The sequence below is a fragment of the Mytilus galloprovincialis genome, chromosome 10 (genome assembly GCF_965363235.1).
Source record: "Mytilus galloprovincialis chromosome 10, xbMytGall1.hap1.1, whole genome shotgun sequence".
Taxonomy (NCBI): domain Eukaryota; kingdom Metazoa; phylum Mollusca; class Bivalvia; order Mytilida; family Mytilidae; genus Mytilus; species Mytilus galloprovincialis.
In genome coordinates this window covers 79576372-79597226 of record NC_134847.1, presented here as the reverse complement: position 1 = coordinate 79597226, position 20855 = coordinate 79576372, and the positions used below count along the sequence as shown (strand labels likewise).

At 31.5% G+C, this 20855-nt stretch overlaps 1 protein-coding gene across 3 annotated transcripts in view; it reads right to left on the bottom strand.

Moving 5' to 3' along the window:
- The window catches only part of LOC143048505 (uncharacterized), a 155583-nt gene that overhangs the window by 98341 nt on the left and 36387 nt on the right, over window positions 1-20855 (bottom strand). For all 3 annotated transcript variants that reach the window (XM_076222195.1, XM_076222197.1, XM_076222196.1), the window contains exons 4-10: window positions 8782-8922; window positions 7656-7814; window positions 5808-5968; window positions 2682-2816; window positions 2119-2167; window positions 1483-1701; window positions 1070-1212 (exon numbers count right to left, since the gene is read on the bottom strand). In XM_076222195.1, the coding sequence (XP_076078310.1) occupies window positions 1070-1212; window positions 1483-1701; window positions 2119-2167; window positions 2682-2816; window positions 5808-5968; window positions 7656-7814; window positions 8782-8922 (1007 nt within the window). The remainder of the gene's footprint in view (window positions 1-1069; window positions 1213-1482; window positions 1702-2118; window positions 2168-2681; window positions 2817-5807; window positions 5969-7655; window positions 7815-8781; window positions 8923-20855) is intronic.

The window sequence follows — 20855 nt, the reverse complement described above, 5'->3', positions numbered from 1 at the left end:
TTGCAAAAGGACAAAGTTCATTTGTGGCCAGATATGTGAATCTCAAATTTATCATTAAACATCGAAAACACCCCAGTTTGTTCCTTAAATTGATCTTTTTCAAAAGCCTAATTGCTCTGTAAAACACAATCCCTCATTGGAGTTCATTATAGGCTCTAAAGCCAGCACATTTTGAATATATTGTAAAAATACGATTACGTTATGCCTTTTTTCGGACATAAAAGCTTAGAGAAAAAACAATCAAAAAGTTTATACAATCAAAAATGTTCTGAATACAAAAGAGTACTAATCCATATAGTGTATCCCTGACACAAACATTTTCTGGGTCAGGAGTTGCAGCTTCAATAATTTATGCTAAAAATTTAGATAAATTTTGGTGAATTTGGACCAAAACTGAAATTACAACATAAATTATGCATAATTGAGAGGTCATTATTTCGTTATTAATAATTTGATGTGCCAAAAAGAAATTATTTTGTATCGATAGTAATTTCACAACTATTTCTATTAAAGGGAAATTTATAGCTTTTTAACCTGATTTAAAAATCATTAGAATCTATGAACCAGTATAATCATGAACCTACTCCTTTGTTCTTGTGTAGACTATACATAGCAAGGCAACAATTTTTAAAAAGTTATGAAAATATAAAACTTTTAAATATCAAGCATCCTTAGGCACATTTAAACATTTCTTTGTTTTCAGGTTCAAGTAAGAAGAAAAGTGTTCCTATGATTGATTCTTATACGCTACATCACTTTATTGGATTTATAACCTAGTGTGAAAGGATGGTCCTTAGTGAAGTAATATTGCTTTAACCATGATGTGAATATATGGCCCTAAGAACTGTTACCCTAATTAGATTATCATAGAAATTGTTGTTAATATCAAAATAGGGGGTTTTATAGCCTTAATTGTTTAATATTATATATATGTTAAAAGTTCTTTTTTCTAGGGATATAAAACCTCAGTATGAGCCTTTAGTATATAGTTCACACTATAATGCTTATGTAAGTGGTTGTGTATGTATGCTGTACGTTGTTGATAACAATAGTTATAAAGTATTATTACTTCACATCTTTTGTCCTCTTTCTGGTCACTACTGATGACCGATTGAAGGGTAGATTTAAACCTTCGGTAACAACATGCTCCTCTCATGGCTAGATCTTGACATGCTGATAGGGTTAAAAAGTTATTGGCATTCCCTCCACAACCTGGAAATATAAATGTCTCACCATATACAAACATTTTATTCTAAATTTTCATTGAGAATGGAACAAAGAAGTAGAAAAAGTGCAAATTTAAATCAACTGTCAACATAACATTTTAGTGATTTTCAATTAGTTACTTATGGTTCATTTATTGCAGTACATGTACTACCAGAATATAAACAATTTTACTGACTGCTTTGGTTCAAAAAAAGATAAATCGTCCTGTCAAAGTTTTGGAGACAGAAAAAGATTTAAATTTATGAACTAACATACCTGTAAAATTGAAAGGCAAACATATCTCCTCAAATCTGTCATAGTAGTATCTCTGTACTGTCTGGTTACAATCCCCTATATCAGGAGGTAACACACAGGGGTTAATTCTGACTTCACATGTGGGGCCATCCCATGGGGTGATGCATATACATTGGTAACTGTTGTATGCAGTTTCTCGACAGTAGCCATTGTTCTTACAGGGGGCACTGCTACAAGGGGCTACAAAGACAACAATTTATTAATAGTTGTGTGAATATAATGGACATACAAACTATCAGTAGAATGACAAATGACAACATGATTAAAGAAAATAGATTAACAGAAAAAACAAGTACATAAAACAATACACAAAAATTAAGATTGAACAACACAAGTATTTCAAAAAGAAAAAATGAACACAGGTACTCTAAACTGATCCCTGTCGCAGTCACTGTTTTTATATTTTTTATTAAGGCAGATAAAGGGAGATAAATCATAAGATAAGGGAAATAGATGAGAAATAAAGTTTAAACTAAGTATAAAACATAGTTTTTCACTTTTTCATCCCTTCGTCTTTCTTGGTTTATATTGGTTAGTTATCTGCATTTCAGATCTCCGTAATATTTTGTACTTTTGTTTTAAAATGTGACTACTTACAGATACAGTTTGAGACATTAGATCTTGTCCTACATTGTGGTCTGCCTCTCTGTCAATATAAAGAAAACTTACTGCATTGGCAATCATTATTTTCTTAACATTATAAAAAAACATAATTTGTTCAATGCTTTAATTTTCCCAAGACAGTAATACATTCTGTGACTAAAAGAAGAAAGTTGTTTAGAATTTTCAAAAATAATATGCAGATCCTGAAAATCATGAAATATCAGTGAGAATTTAAAAGGATATTTGTACCGAACACCAATTTTGGAGTAAAAAGAATATCTTGAAAACAGAGAAATCCTGAACAATTCAAGTTATTTAAAATAGTTAGAATTTACTGAAAAGCAACTCACAAACTACATTCTTAAAAATATTTAGTTTCTGAGATAAAGACAGCAGATTCTAATATGTATATAAATAAATTTTAGAGATTTATAATATCATGCATCACCCTAAACTAGGCACAATAAATATTGTCTTTATAGAAAACGATATGCAATAGTTCATGTTGCTTAGTTTTTTATATCTTTCCAAAAATGATTAGTAAATTATATACTTACTCTACAAGTACAAATGTTACAACGACCTTCTTCCCAAGTTTGACTTTCATCATATGTTCTGCTGCCAATAGTGCATTGTGGGTAACATACACATGTATCTTCCAAATGTTGTACTTTGGACCTTAAATCAGTATTCTGAAATTACACAATGGAATGGTATACAAAAGATATATGCATGGTAAAGGTACTCAAGTATTCCCCTTAATTTCTTTGAAATAAATATCCATTTTCCATAACGTTTCTTTTTTGTCGAGCTTCTTACAGTATTACTGAGTAAGAAGCTATATCTTTGAATCAATTTCAAAAGTCTATTGATATGACCAAAAGGTCTCTCTGGAAATAAGGATACTATGAGAAATTTAAGTGCTGTATTTGAATAGTAGCCCGTACAGAAATTGCTAACAAAAGCACATAAGTTTCACATGTGAAGCACATGAGATGCAAGTAAGAATTGTATGCAAATCAGGTTGCTCATATGTGCAGTTTGGTAGTTCATATGTGCCCACAAAAATCTAACATAATGCTCACATGTGCAATTCAAACCTCAGGTGAGCTTTTATCATCCATGTTAGTTTTGTACTTTGAAAAGTTTTTCCATTCTTCTAACCATTCAAAACTAACCTACATCATTGCTCATATGAGCTTTTTCAAAATGACATGCCCAGTCATGTACTTCCTGTAAATTCAAATTCATGAAAAGCATGCAATAAATGGAGGTAGATGGATATGGAAAGTGTTAAGTCCTATATTGTGCTATTTGAAGAAAGGCATTGTTGAAATCTGATAAAACCAGTGTGGCTGTGGTTAATTATTTGTAAGTTATCATTTCTATTTCATTATTTTCATTTTTGTGTCAGATTTTGAAATATATTACAATTGTAAGTCCTTTATGGGAATATATATACAGGTTGCTTCAAAATAAGTACTACATGTATAAAGATTTTTCCTCTTTAAACTTTTTGAAATACAGTACTTATTAATCAAAGACATTCATTGTGTACTAAACTTGCAAGTCCCTCTATTAGTTTTATAATGTAATGTTATGTTTTTAGTCATGATCATGATTATTGTTTAAATAAAAAAATAAAAAAAATGATATGAAAATCATAATTAAGGTGGTACCTAACACAACAGGGAGATAACTCTGTAAAGTCATCTAAACGTTTTAATTACGTTGTGTTGTAAAAGGAATATTTAGCTTCTCAATGATAAAAATTGGTTTTTGTCAAACTGCTATATAACCAGTGTAATTTTTCTGACAAAACGGTTGGTTCAAATTTTTGAATTTTTTATATTTTTGTTAAAGGGTCAAAGTACATACAAACTTACAAAACCTTTGAATAGACTTATTAAGAAGGGATATAATTACGATACTGTTGTCAAGTCATTAAAGATTGCATATTTTGGCGTTAATATTGAGTCACTGATAAGGTCTTTGCATCGGAACTAAACACATTTATTCTAAAAACAGTTGTTGGCATGACACGGGTTATGTTCTTCTCATATATGTTATGATGGTATAATACTAAACCCCTAACGGGAAGGATTGTGCCTGATGTTCATATGATGAAATCATAATCTTTCAGTCAGCTTAGTTGAAGTCTGGAGCTGGCATATCAGTTAACTGCTAGTAGTCTGTTGTTATTTATGTATTATTGTCATTTTGTTTATTTTCTTTGGTTACATCTTCTGACATCAGACTCGGATTTCTCTTGAACTGAATTTTAATGTGCGTATTGTTATGCGTTTACTTTACTACATTGGTTAGAGGTATAGGGGGAGGGTTGAGATCTCACAAACATGTTTAACCCCGCCGCATTTTTGCGCCTGTCCCAAGTCAGGAGCCTCTGGCCTTTGTTAGTCTTGTATTATTTTAATTTTAGTTTCTTGTGTACAATTTGGAAATTAGTATGGCGTTCATTACCACTGGACTAGTATATATTTGTTTAGGGGCCAGCTGAAGGACGCCTCCGGGTGCGGGAATTTCTCGCTACATTGAAGACCTGTTGGTGACCCTCTGCTTTGTTTTTTATTTGGGCGGGTTGTTGTCTCTTTGACACATTCCCCATTTCCATTCTCAATTTTATTTGACAAAATTTTATGAAAATTAAACGAGCCAAATTAAATTTAGTGAAAGTGTTGGGTACCACCTTAACTGACAATAATTAAAGAATAACTCTTTTAACAATATGTATCAGTTATTTTATTTTCAACTGAATTATTTAAGATTTTCATTTAAATTTGAAAAATATTCCTTTTTTAAAGCAGCCATTTTGTTTTGGTCAACTATAATATTCACGTGTGCAACATGTGAGCAACTGCTCATATGAGCAATCTAATAAAATGCACATGTGAAACAAAAGCTCATATGAGCAGTTGCACGTGAGGTTTTTAACATGCAAATTAGGTTAGTTTCATATGTGCAATTTTTTTGCTCACAAAATGCTCACCTAATTTGCATGTTAAAAAACTCGTGTGCAATCATGTTAGTTTCTAACGTGAGCATCTTATGTGCAACTTATGTGCAACATGTTAGCACTTTTTGGTAAGGGATATTTTTCTAAAACTTCAGTTGATTAAATGTTTGTAAATTAAAAGGGTTGTCTAACATAACTTTCAAATAAGATTTTAGAACTGAAGAGATAGACAGACAATGGAGCTAGTGTTTAAAATAACAAGATTTATTGAAATGGAATAATAAAGATCTTAGCTACTTAAATACCCCTCAAAACTTAATTTTCTGAAATCTTTCATGACTGTGACACACAACACATGCACATACAGAATATTTCACTGCAGCCAAGTAATCACTTTCAGTGTTATTTTGAGATTATACAATAAAACATATATCTGAAATGCATTTGACATACAATAGAGTTATCTTATACTCTGCCAGGCACTACTCAAGTATTCAAAATCAGACAGAAGGAATTGCAATAAAATTGATAAATTCAGACGCTGTAAAATGAAAATAACTTTAAAACCTCCCAAAAATATATCAAGTTTTATTTAAATCTAACCTTTAAAACTGCAATAAAATGCCAAGATGTCGAAACCTGTTAAAATTTGACTTAATATCTGTCATAAAAGTGATGTAAGGCTATCCTCATTATCTTCAGATTATACCTGGGTTGTTAAACTATCTACAGAAAACTTTAGCTGAGAAATTCTATCATCTTCTAATCTGTTTCTGGAAACCTGGATACTGTTTGCTAGTAGAGAGTTCAAACGCTTGTCTGTACTACCAAGAGAATTAAATATTCTGTCATCATTCTGAACTAGTTCCGCTGTAAAATAGATACATATATATAAGTTTATATTGTTATATTACAGGGTTCAAAAAGGTATTTAAATGATAAGTTAGCGCTATATTAGTGTGTTTTAAACAGACTAAAATAGCACTACCTTTTCATTTAAGGCTTAGACAGCAGAAATTAAAATACTTCAATGAGCACAGCTTGATTCAACCACAGAGGTTGAACCCTGAACAGTTGGGGCAAATTTGGACACAATATTCAAGCTTGATGATATGGTCTGAATTTGGATTGAAATTAAATATTTGACATAATATAGGTTTCAAACACAAAATAAATGTGGTCAAAGATCATTCAAATTTATTGTGCAGTACTGTGCAATTGAACATTTCTTTTTTCTTCTTAAAACTTTTAAAAAATTTGAAAAATTTGGAAGAAAAAAACTAGAGGCTCTTAAGAGCCTGTTAAGAGCCTGTGTCGCTCACCTTGGTCTATGTGCATATTAAACAAAAGACACAGATGGATTAATGACAAAATTGTGTTTTGGTGATGGTGATGTGTTTGTAGATATTTCTTTACTGAACATTCTTGCTGCTTACAATTATCTTTATCTATAATGAACTTGGCCCTTTAGTTGCCAATTATTAGTCTGTGAAAGATTACAAAAAATTGGTAAAAAAATGACTATAAAGGGCAATAACTCCTTAATGGGTCAACTGACCATTTTTGGTCATGCTGACTTATTTGTAGATCTTACTTTGTTGAACATTATATATATTGCTGTTAACAGTTTATCTCTATCTATAATAATATTCAAGATAATACCCAAAAACGGCAAAATTTCCTTAAAATTGCCAATTCAGGGGCAGCAACCCAACAACCGGTTGGTTGTCTGATTCGTCTGAAAATTTCAGGGCAGATAGATCTTAACTTGATAAACAATTTAACCCTTTGACAGATTTGCTCTAAATGCTTCGGTTTCAGAAATATAAGCCAAAATCTACATTTTACCCCCATGTTCTATTTTTAGCCATGGCAGCCATCTTGGTTGGTTGTCCGGGTCATCGGACATATTTTTTAAACTAGATACCCCAATGTTGATTGTGGCCAAGTTTGGTTAAATTTGGCAGAGTAGTTTCAGAAGATTTTTGTAAAAGTTAACGACAATGGAGGACGACGACGGATGACGGACGCCAAGTGCTGAGAAAAGCTCACTTGGCCTTTTAGGCCAGGTGAGCTCAAAATGAACCCCTTAAAAAAAATTGGAACACCCCCCCCCCCCCCCCCTAAACTTTTTTGAATCCCTCCTTGGTATAATTCAGAGATTCATACACTCAAACATAAATTATTGTCTAGAAACTACAAAAATGCTTATTTGGGCCTTTTTTTTTGGCCCCTAATTTCTTACCCCCAAAAAATCAATCCCGACCTTCGTAATGTGGTTATAAACCTTGTGTTTAAATTTCATGGATTTCTTTTTACTTAAACTAAATTTAATTTATTGTAAGGAAACCAACTGTCTTCAGAAGACGATGACCTGATACCAATATAAGACCTCAAAATTTTTTTGCTATCTTTTTTTGCGGTCGCAAAAAAATGAAGTCATGGTTACAGAAACTTTTCTATGAATCTTATTTTAATACCCCTACTCTGAAATGAGAGGGTTGCTAACTGGTTTATATACATTCGTTCTTCTGTAAATTAATGAGTAAATGCTTACCATCATCTAGTGTTGCCACTGTGACTGGATCAGACTGATCCCCTGCCCCACACTTATCTGCAAAGCCTATCACAAATACTGTATAATTAGTATAAGGTACCAGACCTGTGAATGTCTTCATTGAATCTGTTGCCAACATCACTTGTGTTTCTACAACACCTGAAAAATAATAAATATGTTACTGTGTGTTTTACTTGGTTTTACTGTAAGTATGATTTTGTTTGATGGCATCGACAAAAGGTAAAGGGGAAGGGTTGAGATCTCACAAAACATGTTCAATCATGCAGCAATTTTGCACCTGTCTCCCAGTCAGGAACCTCTATCCTTTGTCATTCTTGGGCACCTTCTTTATATTTTAGTTCATTTGTATGTTTAGCAATGTACGTGCACAGTCAAATTAACAGTTAGCTCCAGAATATTGAATTCATATTAAAAATCAAGTCAAATACTGTTTTTTGTGTCAATCATAATTTATTTGATGCCCAACTGATTGTTGCCTTTTGTTACTAAGTCTAAAGGGATTAAAAGACAAAAATGTCTAGCTGGCTCAAATATTTTGAGGAAGCCCTGAGCTGAACCTTTATTTCAAAGAACCTTTATTCAAAAAGGTTTCTACCTTGATCCTGAGTCCTTGAGCTGTCATTTGATACTATATACCCGAATATTTTACTAGCACAAGAAATTACATGTAATATCCCATCTAAAGGGATCTGTAACATAGGATGCAAATCTTTGTAGAATTATTTTTTTACAGTATATCTGTTATCGAACTCCATATGGTGTGTCTTTCTGTTGATCAATCCCTTCATCATTCGCAAACAAGTGAAACAGCAATCTCCTGCTCACTGATGATACCTGGCCCAAATATGCATTAGGAATATACAAGTCACAATGTATAAACATGGGTTTTTAACTACTTGGATGTCATGTGTAAAATGATGTGATTGGTAACAGACATTTCATGAGTGATGAATCTGAAAACGCATCACATGGTATGGCTAATTTATATAAACCTTGAAACCAAATTTCAGAAATCCTTATGATGTAGTTCCTGAGAAGGACTCGACTAAAAATGTTTATGGGCCAATGGACGGTCAGAGAGAGGTAAAACAGTAAATATACTAACTTCCAGTGTTAGACACCTTCACTGTGACAGAGTACGCCAAAATGGAACATTTCTTGATGAAGTCAGGTCTAGACCAGTACACTCGTATACTTGTACTGGACACTGCCTCTGCCCTGACCTTTGGCTTTCCAGTAGCTGTGTCTGTAATAACAAATAACCAGTCATGCATGATGTTAATGTTGAGAGTGCAGGAACTTAAGGTGGTACCTAATACTACAGGATAACTCTGTTAAATCATCTAAACGTTTTAATTATTGTTAAGGAAATATTAAGCTTCTCAATGATCAAATGAGTGTTTGTCAAACTGCTATGTATCCAAACATTTTTTCCGAGAAAGTGATTGGTTCAAATTTTTTTATATTTTTATATTTTTTTCAAAGGGTCAAAGTTAATATTTTGTCAAAATTTTATGAAAATTAAACTAGCCAAATTAATGTTTGTCAATGTGTTGGGTACCACCTTAAATAAAATTTTCAAATTTAAAGAATAATCTATCAATTTGATCTACTTTTACAATACAAACCTTTCCTGTTAACTTATAAGGCTTTGAAATTGAAACTTGAATTTAACACTGTAGTAAAATCTTTCAATATTGTCTTCATCAGTTCTATTAAACATTGATTTGAAAGAATGAAGCTTTTTTTATTTTCAATGTCGTCTTCAAGTGGTATTTATTAAGTATGGATTTTCTGCATACTCTCAGTACTGTTTTCATTGTCATGTGCTGTTCTAACTTCCTGTTAATACATACACAAGTTTCTACATTTAACATTTTTTGTGATTTTGTCTTATTTTAACACTCAAGAAGTGTTTTAGAATCATTTACAAGCAGTTTCAACTTCTTTTTAAAGGGAGGGAATATCATTCATAATAAACATTTTTTTAATGTAAACTGTAGTTAACTGTATTATGTCATAAATTATATAAAAGAATATGAGAATTTTATTGCATATAAATAATAATATTGGTTATGAGTTGGTAAAGGTCTGGAATATCGTGACACTATTTCATTCTTGATTTGTAAAAATTCTTGAAATGTAGATACACTCATGTATATAATGAATGTAAAAAATACATGTAACAAATTAAACAAGAGTGCACAGGCTGAAATGTCTCTCCATTGATATTATATGTTGATACTCTTTAATACTTCAAATTCAACTATGACATAAGCTTAACATGATCCAAGAAAATTAGGTCAAGGTCATATAAACCAAACAAGAAATATATGTACACCTTAGAATTATAATCATTCAATACACAAAATAGTCGAACCTATTGCTTATAGTTTCTAAGAAACAGACTGACTATGCCGTATGAGCTTTGTTCATTGTTGAAGGTCGTACGGTGACCTATAGTTGTTAATTTCTGTGTTATTTTGGTCTCTTGTGGAAGTTGTCTCATTGACAATCATACCACATCTTTTTTTTTTTATATTCATCCCTTGCATGAAATATTTGCCACTGGACATTAAGCAACCAACAATCAATCAATCAATCTTTTTTTTTATATTAACCAAGAAAACTAAAAATTTAACAATGAAACATGAAAATGAAGTCAAGGTCAGATGGACCATGTCAGGCATACATGTATAGCTTACAATCCTTCCAAACAACAAATATAGTTGACCTGCTGCTTACAGTTTAAGAAAAAAGACCAAACCAAAAAAACTTAACACAGAGCAATGAACTGTGAAAATGAGGTCAAGGTCAAATACTTGCTTCGCCAAGACAGCAGCAAAATTTTTTGCGGTCCTATAAAAAGTGGACTGTAATAGGACGTGCCTTATATAAAGATTTGAAAAACAAATAAATACTGCTATTATTTTATTAAGAACATGATTTCTTAAGTCAAAAAAAGGAAAAATTCTACACATATACATAAGTCAATAATTGAACAGATGTAAATGTATACCTTTTATTTGATACATTCTAATTTGATAATCACTAGTGGAAATGAGTCATATTATTGACAAACAAACACTTCAAACATAAAGTATGTTAATTATCCTCTCATATTAGAAATCAATAAAGCACCCCAATGTCAAGTGAACACCTGGCTTAACCAACAAATGCAATACACAGATAGGTAGACTTGCAATACACAAGATTATTAACTTTGTTGTAAAGACCATATTACCTCTGGTTATGTAAGGGTATAGACACATTAGATATAAGTCTCTTGATTTATTATACTTGGTGTCAGAATTCTTAAGTTCTTGTGAAATGCTTAGATCTTTGATTGTTTTACATGCAATCAAGGTGTAATAAACCAAGGTTGTATAATTGATGTTGTTTGAGTATACAATCCATCTGAAGTATTGGTTTGATGTTAGTTATAGCTAGACAGACTTACATCAACAATTAAATAACAACAGTCAAAATAATCTCATAGGTTGAGATTCGATTATATTTCAATTGGACATCAAAAGAATAAGAGATTTAGAATAGAATTTCAATGATAATGTACATATTCTTGATTATATTTGAGTATAACCACTATAACAATGTTGCATATTGATTCTCTTTTACAAATCTATAACAATTTAACAAGATTCTCTCTTTAGAACTGCACTTTGAAAGCTACAGTGCTCTCATTCTTATATCATCTTAAATCTTGATGGTTCCTCAAAATCATTCTATTAAAATATTTCCAGAGTTTATTCATCTACATGCACCTGAAGTGCTTTTTTATTGATCAATTACTTTTAGAAAAGCACTTACCAAACTGCTGAAATCTACTTTATCTCAGATAATTTCAAGTAAAACGTGACAAAATGTTCCTTCATCCAAGCATATCTTGGATGTGCAGGATGAAGGTCATTCTTAGAATATGAGCCTGAGGCTCGAAAGTAATAAATTAGCTTAACTTCTCTATGAGGGGTGAAGCTTACATGTTATATCTCTGTTTAAAGAAACAAACTATAACTATAGCTGGCCAGTGACCTTGACCCTAGTATATAAGCACCTGTTCCATAATAACTTGTCATAATTTAAAGCAAGTTTGTGTCGACCAAATATAAAACCCATTGGAAAAAGGGTGGGTCTGACTGATAATCCCTAGGGTGGGAATTAATTACTTTCGAGCCTCAGGCTCATATTCTAAGAATGACCTTCATCCTGCACATCCAAGATATGCTTGGATGAAGGAACATTCTTATTCATATTTCGCCTTCGGTCTCAAGTAATAAATTAGCTTGTTTAAAGTGTAGACACAAACTAAAAACAATTTTTATAAATGCCAACATTTAATAAAGCATAGAAAACATAAGATCATCCAGTAACTACAACTGAAGAAAAGTGTTTTAGTACTGATATTATTCACTTTCCCTTTTATAGAACTTATAAAAAGTTTTACCATATGTCCAGACTAAGCTGTTGCCATAATGTCTTTAATAGAACATCCTGAAGCTAAATGCACTTATGAAGAGGTTCCTCTAAATGAGTAAACCTTAAAACCTCGGCTAAAATTAGAACTCTCTCTAACTATCTAAACTTTACGAAAAGACTTAGATGAATTCTCTCACATATTTTGTACACAAAACATGATAAATCATTGTCTTAACAACACAAAGTTTTGGTTTATCAAAACCCTTGATCACCTCATTAGGTAGACTAACTAACAGATCTAGTATTTTTCAAAAACTCACGTATATGAAAAAATAAAGTGTCATGTCTCTGAATGAAAAACATAGAATGTAAATCTACAGCTGATAAAGATTGTACTTTGGCAGTTGTAGTCAAGGCAAATAAAGACGCAAGTATAAAAGACAGTCTTCAATGTTAAATCCTCTAATGAATATAAAGAACTTAAAAAGATAGCACTAAATTCATCTCCACAGTGAAAGAGTATCTAACTCTTCAATTGCAGATTCAGGCTTAAGCAACCTTTCAAATATGCATGTAGTAAACAAACAAATTTAGTAACATCTACTTCTTAAAGGATCAAGTCTGTTTCAACATAAAACAAGTAAAATTCACATTAAACATGCTGAATATGAAAAGCTTGTGTTTTACAAAAAATTTCAATAATCAATAACATCCTTTTTAGATGGTGATAAGGAATTGGTTCTCTTTGAACACACCAAATAATGACATTTCTCGAAAAATATTGATAATGCTTGATCATAGATGCATGATCTCCAAGATAAAGTGTAAAAATATTTTACAAATGATTCTGAAATCTCCTGTTTATATTAAAGTGATTTCTGAATATAATACACACGTTCTTACCCTACCGCACAATCAACCCTTCAGGTGTTGGTTCACTTATATTATTTACAATACACAGTTAAATCAAATCCCTTCCTGACGGAAAGGCATTCTTCAGTATGTAACATTGTTACTAACTTTTATGTTTAGCAGAACTTTTAACTGTCAAATAAATTAAAATTGGTCTTAGCAAAGAAAACCAACTTTGGGCAGACCAAAAGGAATAATCAAAAGAGCCTTCTGAACTTTATCACTTATAATTTTCTTTATAATTATCCCCAACAATGAAAAAGATGGGGAAAATATAAGGTCTTAAATCTGACCATGAAAAGTACAAACATCTCTGAAAGGAGCTTGTTGGTCAAAAGACAACGAATCAATTATCTACAGATTTGAAAATGGAAACGTGATAACAACAAAACAAATATATCTTCTTTCAATTGCCATCCTGTTGAATCTGTAAATTTTTTAGACATATGATAAGCATCAAAATTTTCTTACCAGGAATATAAAGAGCTGTGATAAAAATGTTCTTTCTTGAACACCAAGCCCAAATAATGAAATATTTGTAGTAAGCATGTTTTAAAAGTGACAAAGAGGTTATACCTCCTGTTGCATAATAAATGCTACTGAAATTGTATTTTCTGATTGTATAACTCTCTGTGACTAAAAATTTCTCTCCAAACGAAAAATATAGCCAACAATTCTAAGAAATCTATATGAAATGAGCGCATGTTCTTAAAGCAGCTCCATCTACCAACAGAAAAATTTTCTTCCAATTTGGATCCCAAATCCTTCTAATGAGGCATCTGGTCCAATCCAAAAACTTATTTGGATGGGTCTAAAAATCAATTCTTAATTTTTGATTTAAATTGTTAAAAATTTCACCTATAAATTGATGATAATAAACACTGTAACAACTATACAGTGTTTCAACATTATTTCTCGCCATGTTTCTGCAACATTCCCACAGATACTGCATTAAAAGCATGTGCCACAAGACCAATATATGATGCAAATCATCTATAATACAGTTACACAATTCTATTTAAGAAGAATTTCCCAAGGGAGATAATTTTACCATTTCTCATCTGTCAGAAAAAACTTAAATAGCTCAGTATCAATAATGAGACAAAGGAAAACAATGTGCTTCCAAGGAATGAGTACCAACTTCTCAAAATTTATTCCGAAGCACAGCTTATCAAGCATTTGCACCACTTCTTCTGTATTCACAATACAACCATCTAAATTCTGATCCATAATAAAAGAATCATCAATGTATAAACTATAGCATGTATATACTTCAAGTGACATTATTTCATAAAAATACATAGACAGGTTTTAAAACCTTAGTAAAAACTCTTGATGCAGAAGCCAATCCAACATAAATATCATATCAATGTCCTTTCCACATGAATCAGGAAATTGTAATATAATCATAAATGATACTTAAATATGCATCTGTGAGATCTATAGATGTTAGCTCTCTCTCTCTCTCTCTATATATATATATATATATATAGATAATCATCCCTAAGAATTTCATCTAAATAAAAGATAAATGGTCCTGCTCCAAATGCTGATTAGCCACAAGCTAAGTTTGTTTGAATTTTTCAAATAGGAAACAGGCCTTGAAGACCTATCTTTCTTAGGAACTAAGAAAATATAGGAAATAAACTGATTTTCCAATGATCGATCAACCTCTTAAATAGCTCCCTTAGCTATCAATTTTTGGACTTCTGAAATTATTTCATCCTTATGAAAGGTGAAATGTATTTTATTCAAATATGTGGTACATCATTAAAAATAATTTTATAACCATTTCTTATTAAATCTAATATCAATAGATCATTAGTAACATTTTCCAAATCATAATATTTAAGTTATCTACTGTATATAGCAACTGGTTGAGAAATGTGACCTCTTTGAGATTCTCTGTTCCCTTTTGGGAAACCTCTCCCTCTCAATGAAGGGAATTGCCTACTAGTATACGCCCTGTTCACCAACAGAGCCTCCACAGTTAAAAGACTGATATTGCCTTTCCCATAACAGCTGGGAGTAAAATAATTGCTAGACCTGGAACCTCTTCCAAGGAATCTAGATTTGCTTTAAAATCTTTATAAAATCACCAAGTTTGCTTCATGCAATCATAACTAAAAACGTTATATATCAACTATCACATCAGAATTACAAATAAGTTTTATCATCTAGATATATCTGAGCATCTCCTATGCGTTTAAATAGAAACCCATGGTCAAACAAACAAATAGAATTTTACAATAAAATCCTCAACAATAGGGGTGATGATCAACCCCTTAATAAAGTATCTCTGGGTTTCCTGCATCTTTGAAACCACATAGTGGGCCTGTCTAGGCAGTGCCAATTCAATCTTGTTATTTATCCTAGACACACTAGGATTCTCACAGTTCTCAGGGTGATAGTATTACTCCTCTATGAACTTGATATTTTCCTGATTTGATATTTACTGACATGGTAGTATTATTAACAGTCACAGAAAGTACAGAAGAAAACTTAGACACAGTTTTCTGCCTTTTTAAACAATTTTGGGATTTTCCAAGCAAAATCATGATTAAACTGTTCAACAAACAGGATGAGATAATGGACCATTAATCTCACTTAGAGAAGCCTTAAAGGCTTCTGAAAACCTTAATGCAGGATCAAAAGACGTATCAAAATTCAGTTCCGGTGTCATATGGTATTTTGAACCCCCTAAAAATTGAACCCGGGGTCAATTTTCACATATGGTATTTTGAACCCCCCTGCGGTATATTGAACCCCCCTGTTTTTGAGAAATAGTATTGCAGATAATCAAATTAACAATTTATTGGCTATTATTTTTTTTTTAATTAGAGGTTATGAGTAGGGGGTTCAATATACCGCAGGGGGGTCAAAATACCATGGCTATTTAAAATTTTGCAAAATATCTTTTCCAGTATGCTAAATACAAATAAACTACTTATTGGAGTATTATAACTATGTTAAGGAGTTAGAATAGCTTGGATTTTTGAAATTCAAGGTCTATAGTAGGGGGTTCAATTTACCGCAGGGGGCCAAATTACCATGGCTAAGTAAAATTTTCAAAATATCTTTTCCAGCATGTTGAATACATACAAATTACAATTTGGAGTATTATTACTATGTTAAGGAGTTAGATTAGCTTGAATTTTTGAAATTCAAGGTCTATGGTAGGGGGTTCAATATACCGCAGGGGGGTCAAAATACCATGGCTATAAGTAAAATTTTTCAAAATATCTTTGCCAGTTTGTTAAATACATACAAACTACTTATTGGAGTATTATAACTATGTTAAGGAGTTTGAATAGCTAGAATTTTTGAAATTTAAGGTCTACAGTAGGGGTTCAATACACCGCAGGGGGGTCAAAATACCATGGCTAAGAAAATTTTTCAAAATATCTTTTCCAGTTTGTTAAATATATACAAACTACTTATTGAAGTATTATAATTATGTTAAGGAGTTTAAATAGCTAGAATTTTTGAAATCTAATGTCTATAGTAGGGGTTCAATATACCGCAGGGGGGTCAAAATACCATGGCAAAGTAAAATTTTCAAAATATCTTTTCCAATATGTTTAATACATACAAACTACTTGTAGGAGTATTATAACTATGTTAAGGAGTTAGAATAGCTAGAATTTTTGAAATTTAAGGTCTATAGTAGGGGGTTCAATATACCGCAGGGGGGTCAATATACCATGGAAATTATTTTTTTCAAAACATTTTTTCCAGGATGTTAAATGCATACAAACTACTTATTGAAGTATTATTACTAAGTTAAGGAGTTAGAATAGCTAGAATTTTTGAATGTCAAGGTCTATGGTAGGGGGTTCAATATACTGCAGGGGGGTCAAAATACCATGGAAATTATATTTTTTTTCTTACATCTTTTCCAGCATTTTAAATACATACAAACTACTTATTGGAGTATAATTACTATGTTAAGGAGTAAGAATTGCAAGACTTTTGAAATTGAAGGTCTATGGTAGGGGGTTCAATATACTGCAGGGGGGTCAAATTACCATGGCAAAGTAAAATTTTCAAAATATCTTTTCCAGTATGTTAAATACATACAAACTACTTGTAGGAGTATTATAACTATGTTAAGGAGTTTGAATAGCTAGAATTTTTGAAATTTAAGGTCTACAGTAGGGGTTCAATATACCGCAGGGGGGGGGGGGGGTCAAAATACCATGGCTAAGTAAAATTTTCAAAATATCTTTTCCAGTTTGTTAAATATATACAAACTACTTATTGAAGTATTATAATTATGTTGAGAAGTTTAAATAGCTAGAATTTTTGAAATCTAAGGTCTATAGTAGGGGTTCATAACTTCAATATACCATGGAAATTTATTTTTTTCCTAATATCTTTTCAAGAATTTTAAATACATACAAACTACTATTTGGAGTATTATTACTATGTTAAGGAGTTTGGATAGCAAGAATTTTTGGAAATTTAAAGTCTATGGTAGGGGGGGGGGGTTCAATATACCGCAGGGGGGTCAAAATACCATGGGTAAGTAAAATTTTCAAAATATCTTTTCCAGTATGTTAAATACATACAAACTACTGGGTGGAGAATTATAATTATGTTTAGGAGTTAGAATAGCAAGAAGTTTTGAACTTTGGGGTCTATGGTAGGGGTTCAACAACCTCAGGGGGTCAATATACCATGGAATTATTTTTTCTTTTCAAAATATCTTTTCCAGCATGTTAAATACATACAAACTACTTGTTTGAATATTATAACTATGTTAAGGAGTTTGTTAAATATTCAAAAAAAAAAAAAAGGAGTTTGTATGTATTCAACATGCTGGAAAAGATATTTTGAAAATTTTACTTAGCCATGGTATTTTGCCCCCTGTAGTATATTGAACCCCCTACCATAGACCTTGAGTTTCAAAAATTCAAGCTATTCTAACTCCTTCACATAGTAATAATACTTCAATAAGTTGTTTGTATGTATATAACATGCTGGAAAAGACATTTTGAAGAAAAAATATTTTCATGGTATTTTGACCCCCCTACCATGGTATATTGAACCCCCTACTATAGACCTTGAATTTCAAAAACCCAAGCTATTCTAACTCCTTAACATAATTATAATACTTCAATAAGTAGTTTGTGTGTATTTAACAAACTAGCAAAGATATTTTGAAAATTTTACTTAGCCATGGTATTTTGACCCCCTGCAGTATATTGAACCCTTCTATAGACCTTGATTTTCAAAAAATCAAGCTTAACATAGTAATAATACTCCAAATTGTAATTTGTATGTATTCAACATGCTGGAAAAGATATTTTGAAAATTTTACTTAGCCATGGTAATTTGACCCCCCTGCGGTAAATTGAACCCCCTACTATAGACCTTGAATTTCAAAAACCCAAGCTATTCTAACTCCTTAACATAATTATAATACTCCAATAAGTAGTTTGTATGTATTTAACAAATTGGCAAAGATATTTTGAAAATTTTACGTAGCCATGGTATTTTGACCCCCTGCGGTATATTGAACCCCCTTATATAGACCTTGATTTTCAAAAATCCAAGTTTTTCTAACTCCTTAACATAGTTTTAATACTCCAATAAGTAGTTTGTTTGTATTTAACATGCTGGAAAAGATATTTTGAAAATTTTACTGAGCCATGTTATTGTACCATGGTATATTGAACCCCCTACTATACATCTAAACTAAAGACTTTTCATGTTACAATATCTTGCTACTGTAACTCCATAACATATTAATTATACTCCAATCAGTAGTTTGTATTTATTTTATTAGTTTGAAAAAATGTTTTGAAAATTTTACTTTTTAAAATCAAGTGAGCCATGGTAATTTGACCCCCTCCCCCTTTTTTACCATGGAGAATTAAAACTTAAAAGTCTACCATTCTATATTAATATTTTAAATTTCAAAGAATTATAGTGTCCAAGCTACATGGTCTAGTTTTAATGCTTTAAGAAGTTTTTTTAATGAAATTTTGTTGGTTAAGATTTCAAAGCACTTATACCAAGCAAATATTTTTCTTTTAACCAATCATTGAAAATTTACCTCCCCTTCTTGTATAAATGATTTTTAATATTTGATTTGGGTTTATATAATGTTAAACGTTTTATTAATCATCTAAAATGAAAAAAACAGGGGGGTTCAATTTACCATGGGGGTTCAATTTTTCATACAGGGGGGGTTCAATTTACCATAGCGGTATTTTGACCCCGGGGTCATTTTACCATGGGGTTCAAAATACCATATGACACCGGCTGGACTATCATCAGCCATGGCACAAACTCCAAAAGGAGGTACATGAACAGTATCATTACAGTAGTTCAGATCAAAATTAGAACTAAATCTTCATTAAAGTAAGCCTCTAATGGCAAATTCGAATAAAGCAGCAGGTTTCTCTACAAACTCTGCTTGAGTTGAAGGCAGAGAAACTGTCTCAAACCTCATGATTCATACATGTTCTTTACTACATTAATAATAATGAGTCAATGCATCAATATGTATACATGCCTATCTTAAATCTCAACAGCACCATCTTGAGAATAATTCACAAATCAAGGAGATTTTGAAGCTATACAAGTAGCACTAGATTTTAAAAACTTACTTTTGACTCGTTCTGTTGCTTTGTCAATTATTTCCAATTGCAATGCCATTATGATCTTTTATAAAACTACTAGGTTTTATAACTGTTTAAGAAGAGGATTTATTCAAAATACCTCTTGTTTTCCTATTAAATTTATCATCTTTAATTTGTAAAACAACTCAGAGGTGATGAAAATCATAGCCATCACCTTTGTAAGTGTAAACATAATTCTAAACATCTTGCAAAAGCAATACATTTGCAAAATCAAATTCAGCCATTGTAAAAAATAATGTGTACCTGTGCAGGTAAAACACGTGTAAATTCTGAAGAGTACTCACGACCTTCAGGTGAATAGAAATACTTTTAAATATCTACCTGTTTAACAAACAGGAGTATGACTTAAGTAACACATGTGCTGTACATCGTACTAAGGCAAAAACTTAATGAATATATAAAATTGTCATACATCGTAGACAATAAAAATTTTAATTAATTTCCATCGACACTTGTCATACATCGTAGACAAGAAATTTTTAAATTCATTTCCATCAACACTTGTCATACATCGTAGACAATTGAGGAATTAATATTTCTAATTAACAAAATAACATTAGAGCTTGTCGTACATCGTAGACAAGTTAAATGTAACTTTAGTAACTTTCCCCTAAATCTTAGATAAAAATAAAATAACTAAAAAGAATTCAAGTGAAGTGTTCACTTTACACCCTCTAGAAAAATAATGACAAGTTATTATGGAACAGGTGCTTATATACTAGGGTCAAGGTCACTGGCCAGCTATAGTTATAGTTTGTTTCTTTAAACAGAGATATAACATGTAAGCTTCACCCCTCATAGAGAAGTTAAGCTAATTTATTACTTGAGACCGAAGGCGAAATATGAATAAGAATAAGCATATATCTTTTAATAAAAAAATTATAACTGTGGAGTACCTTGGAAATTCAAATGCCAATATAATTTCCTTCAATTCTTTACAGAGTTCTGTTTTATGCACTGGTAATATGTACACAGTCTTATGTCTTAATGGATACCAGTTTTGTCTTTTAACTTCTTGTCCCATTCCTGATTGTTATGTGTTAAACGGAGTGTGAATTTGTGCTAATTAATAGCCTGTCAATGGCCCAGATCTTGCTCATTTGGGAGTTGAATGCAACATTGAACTGATTCCACTGACCATACTTATGTGCAATGTTTAGGTGTGATGTACCATTGAACTGAT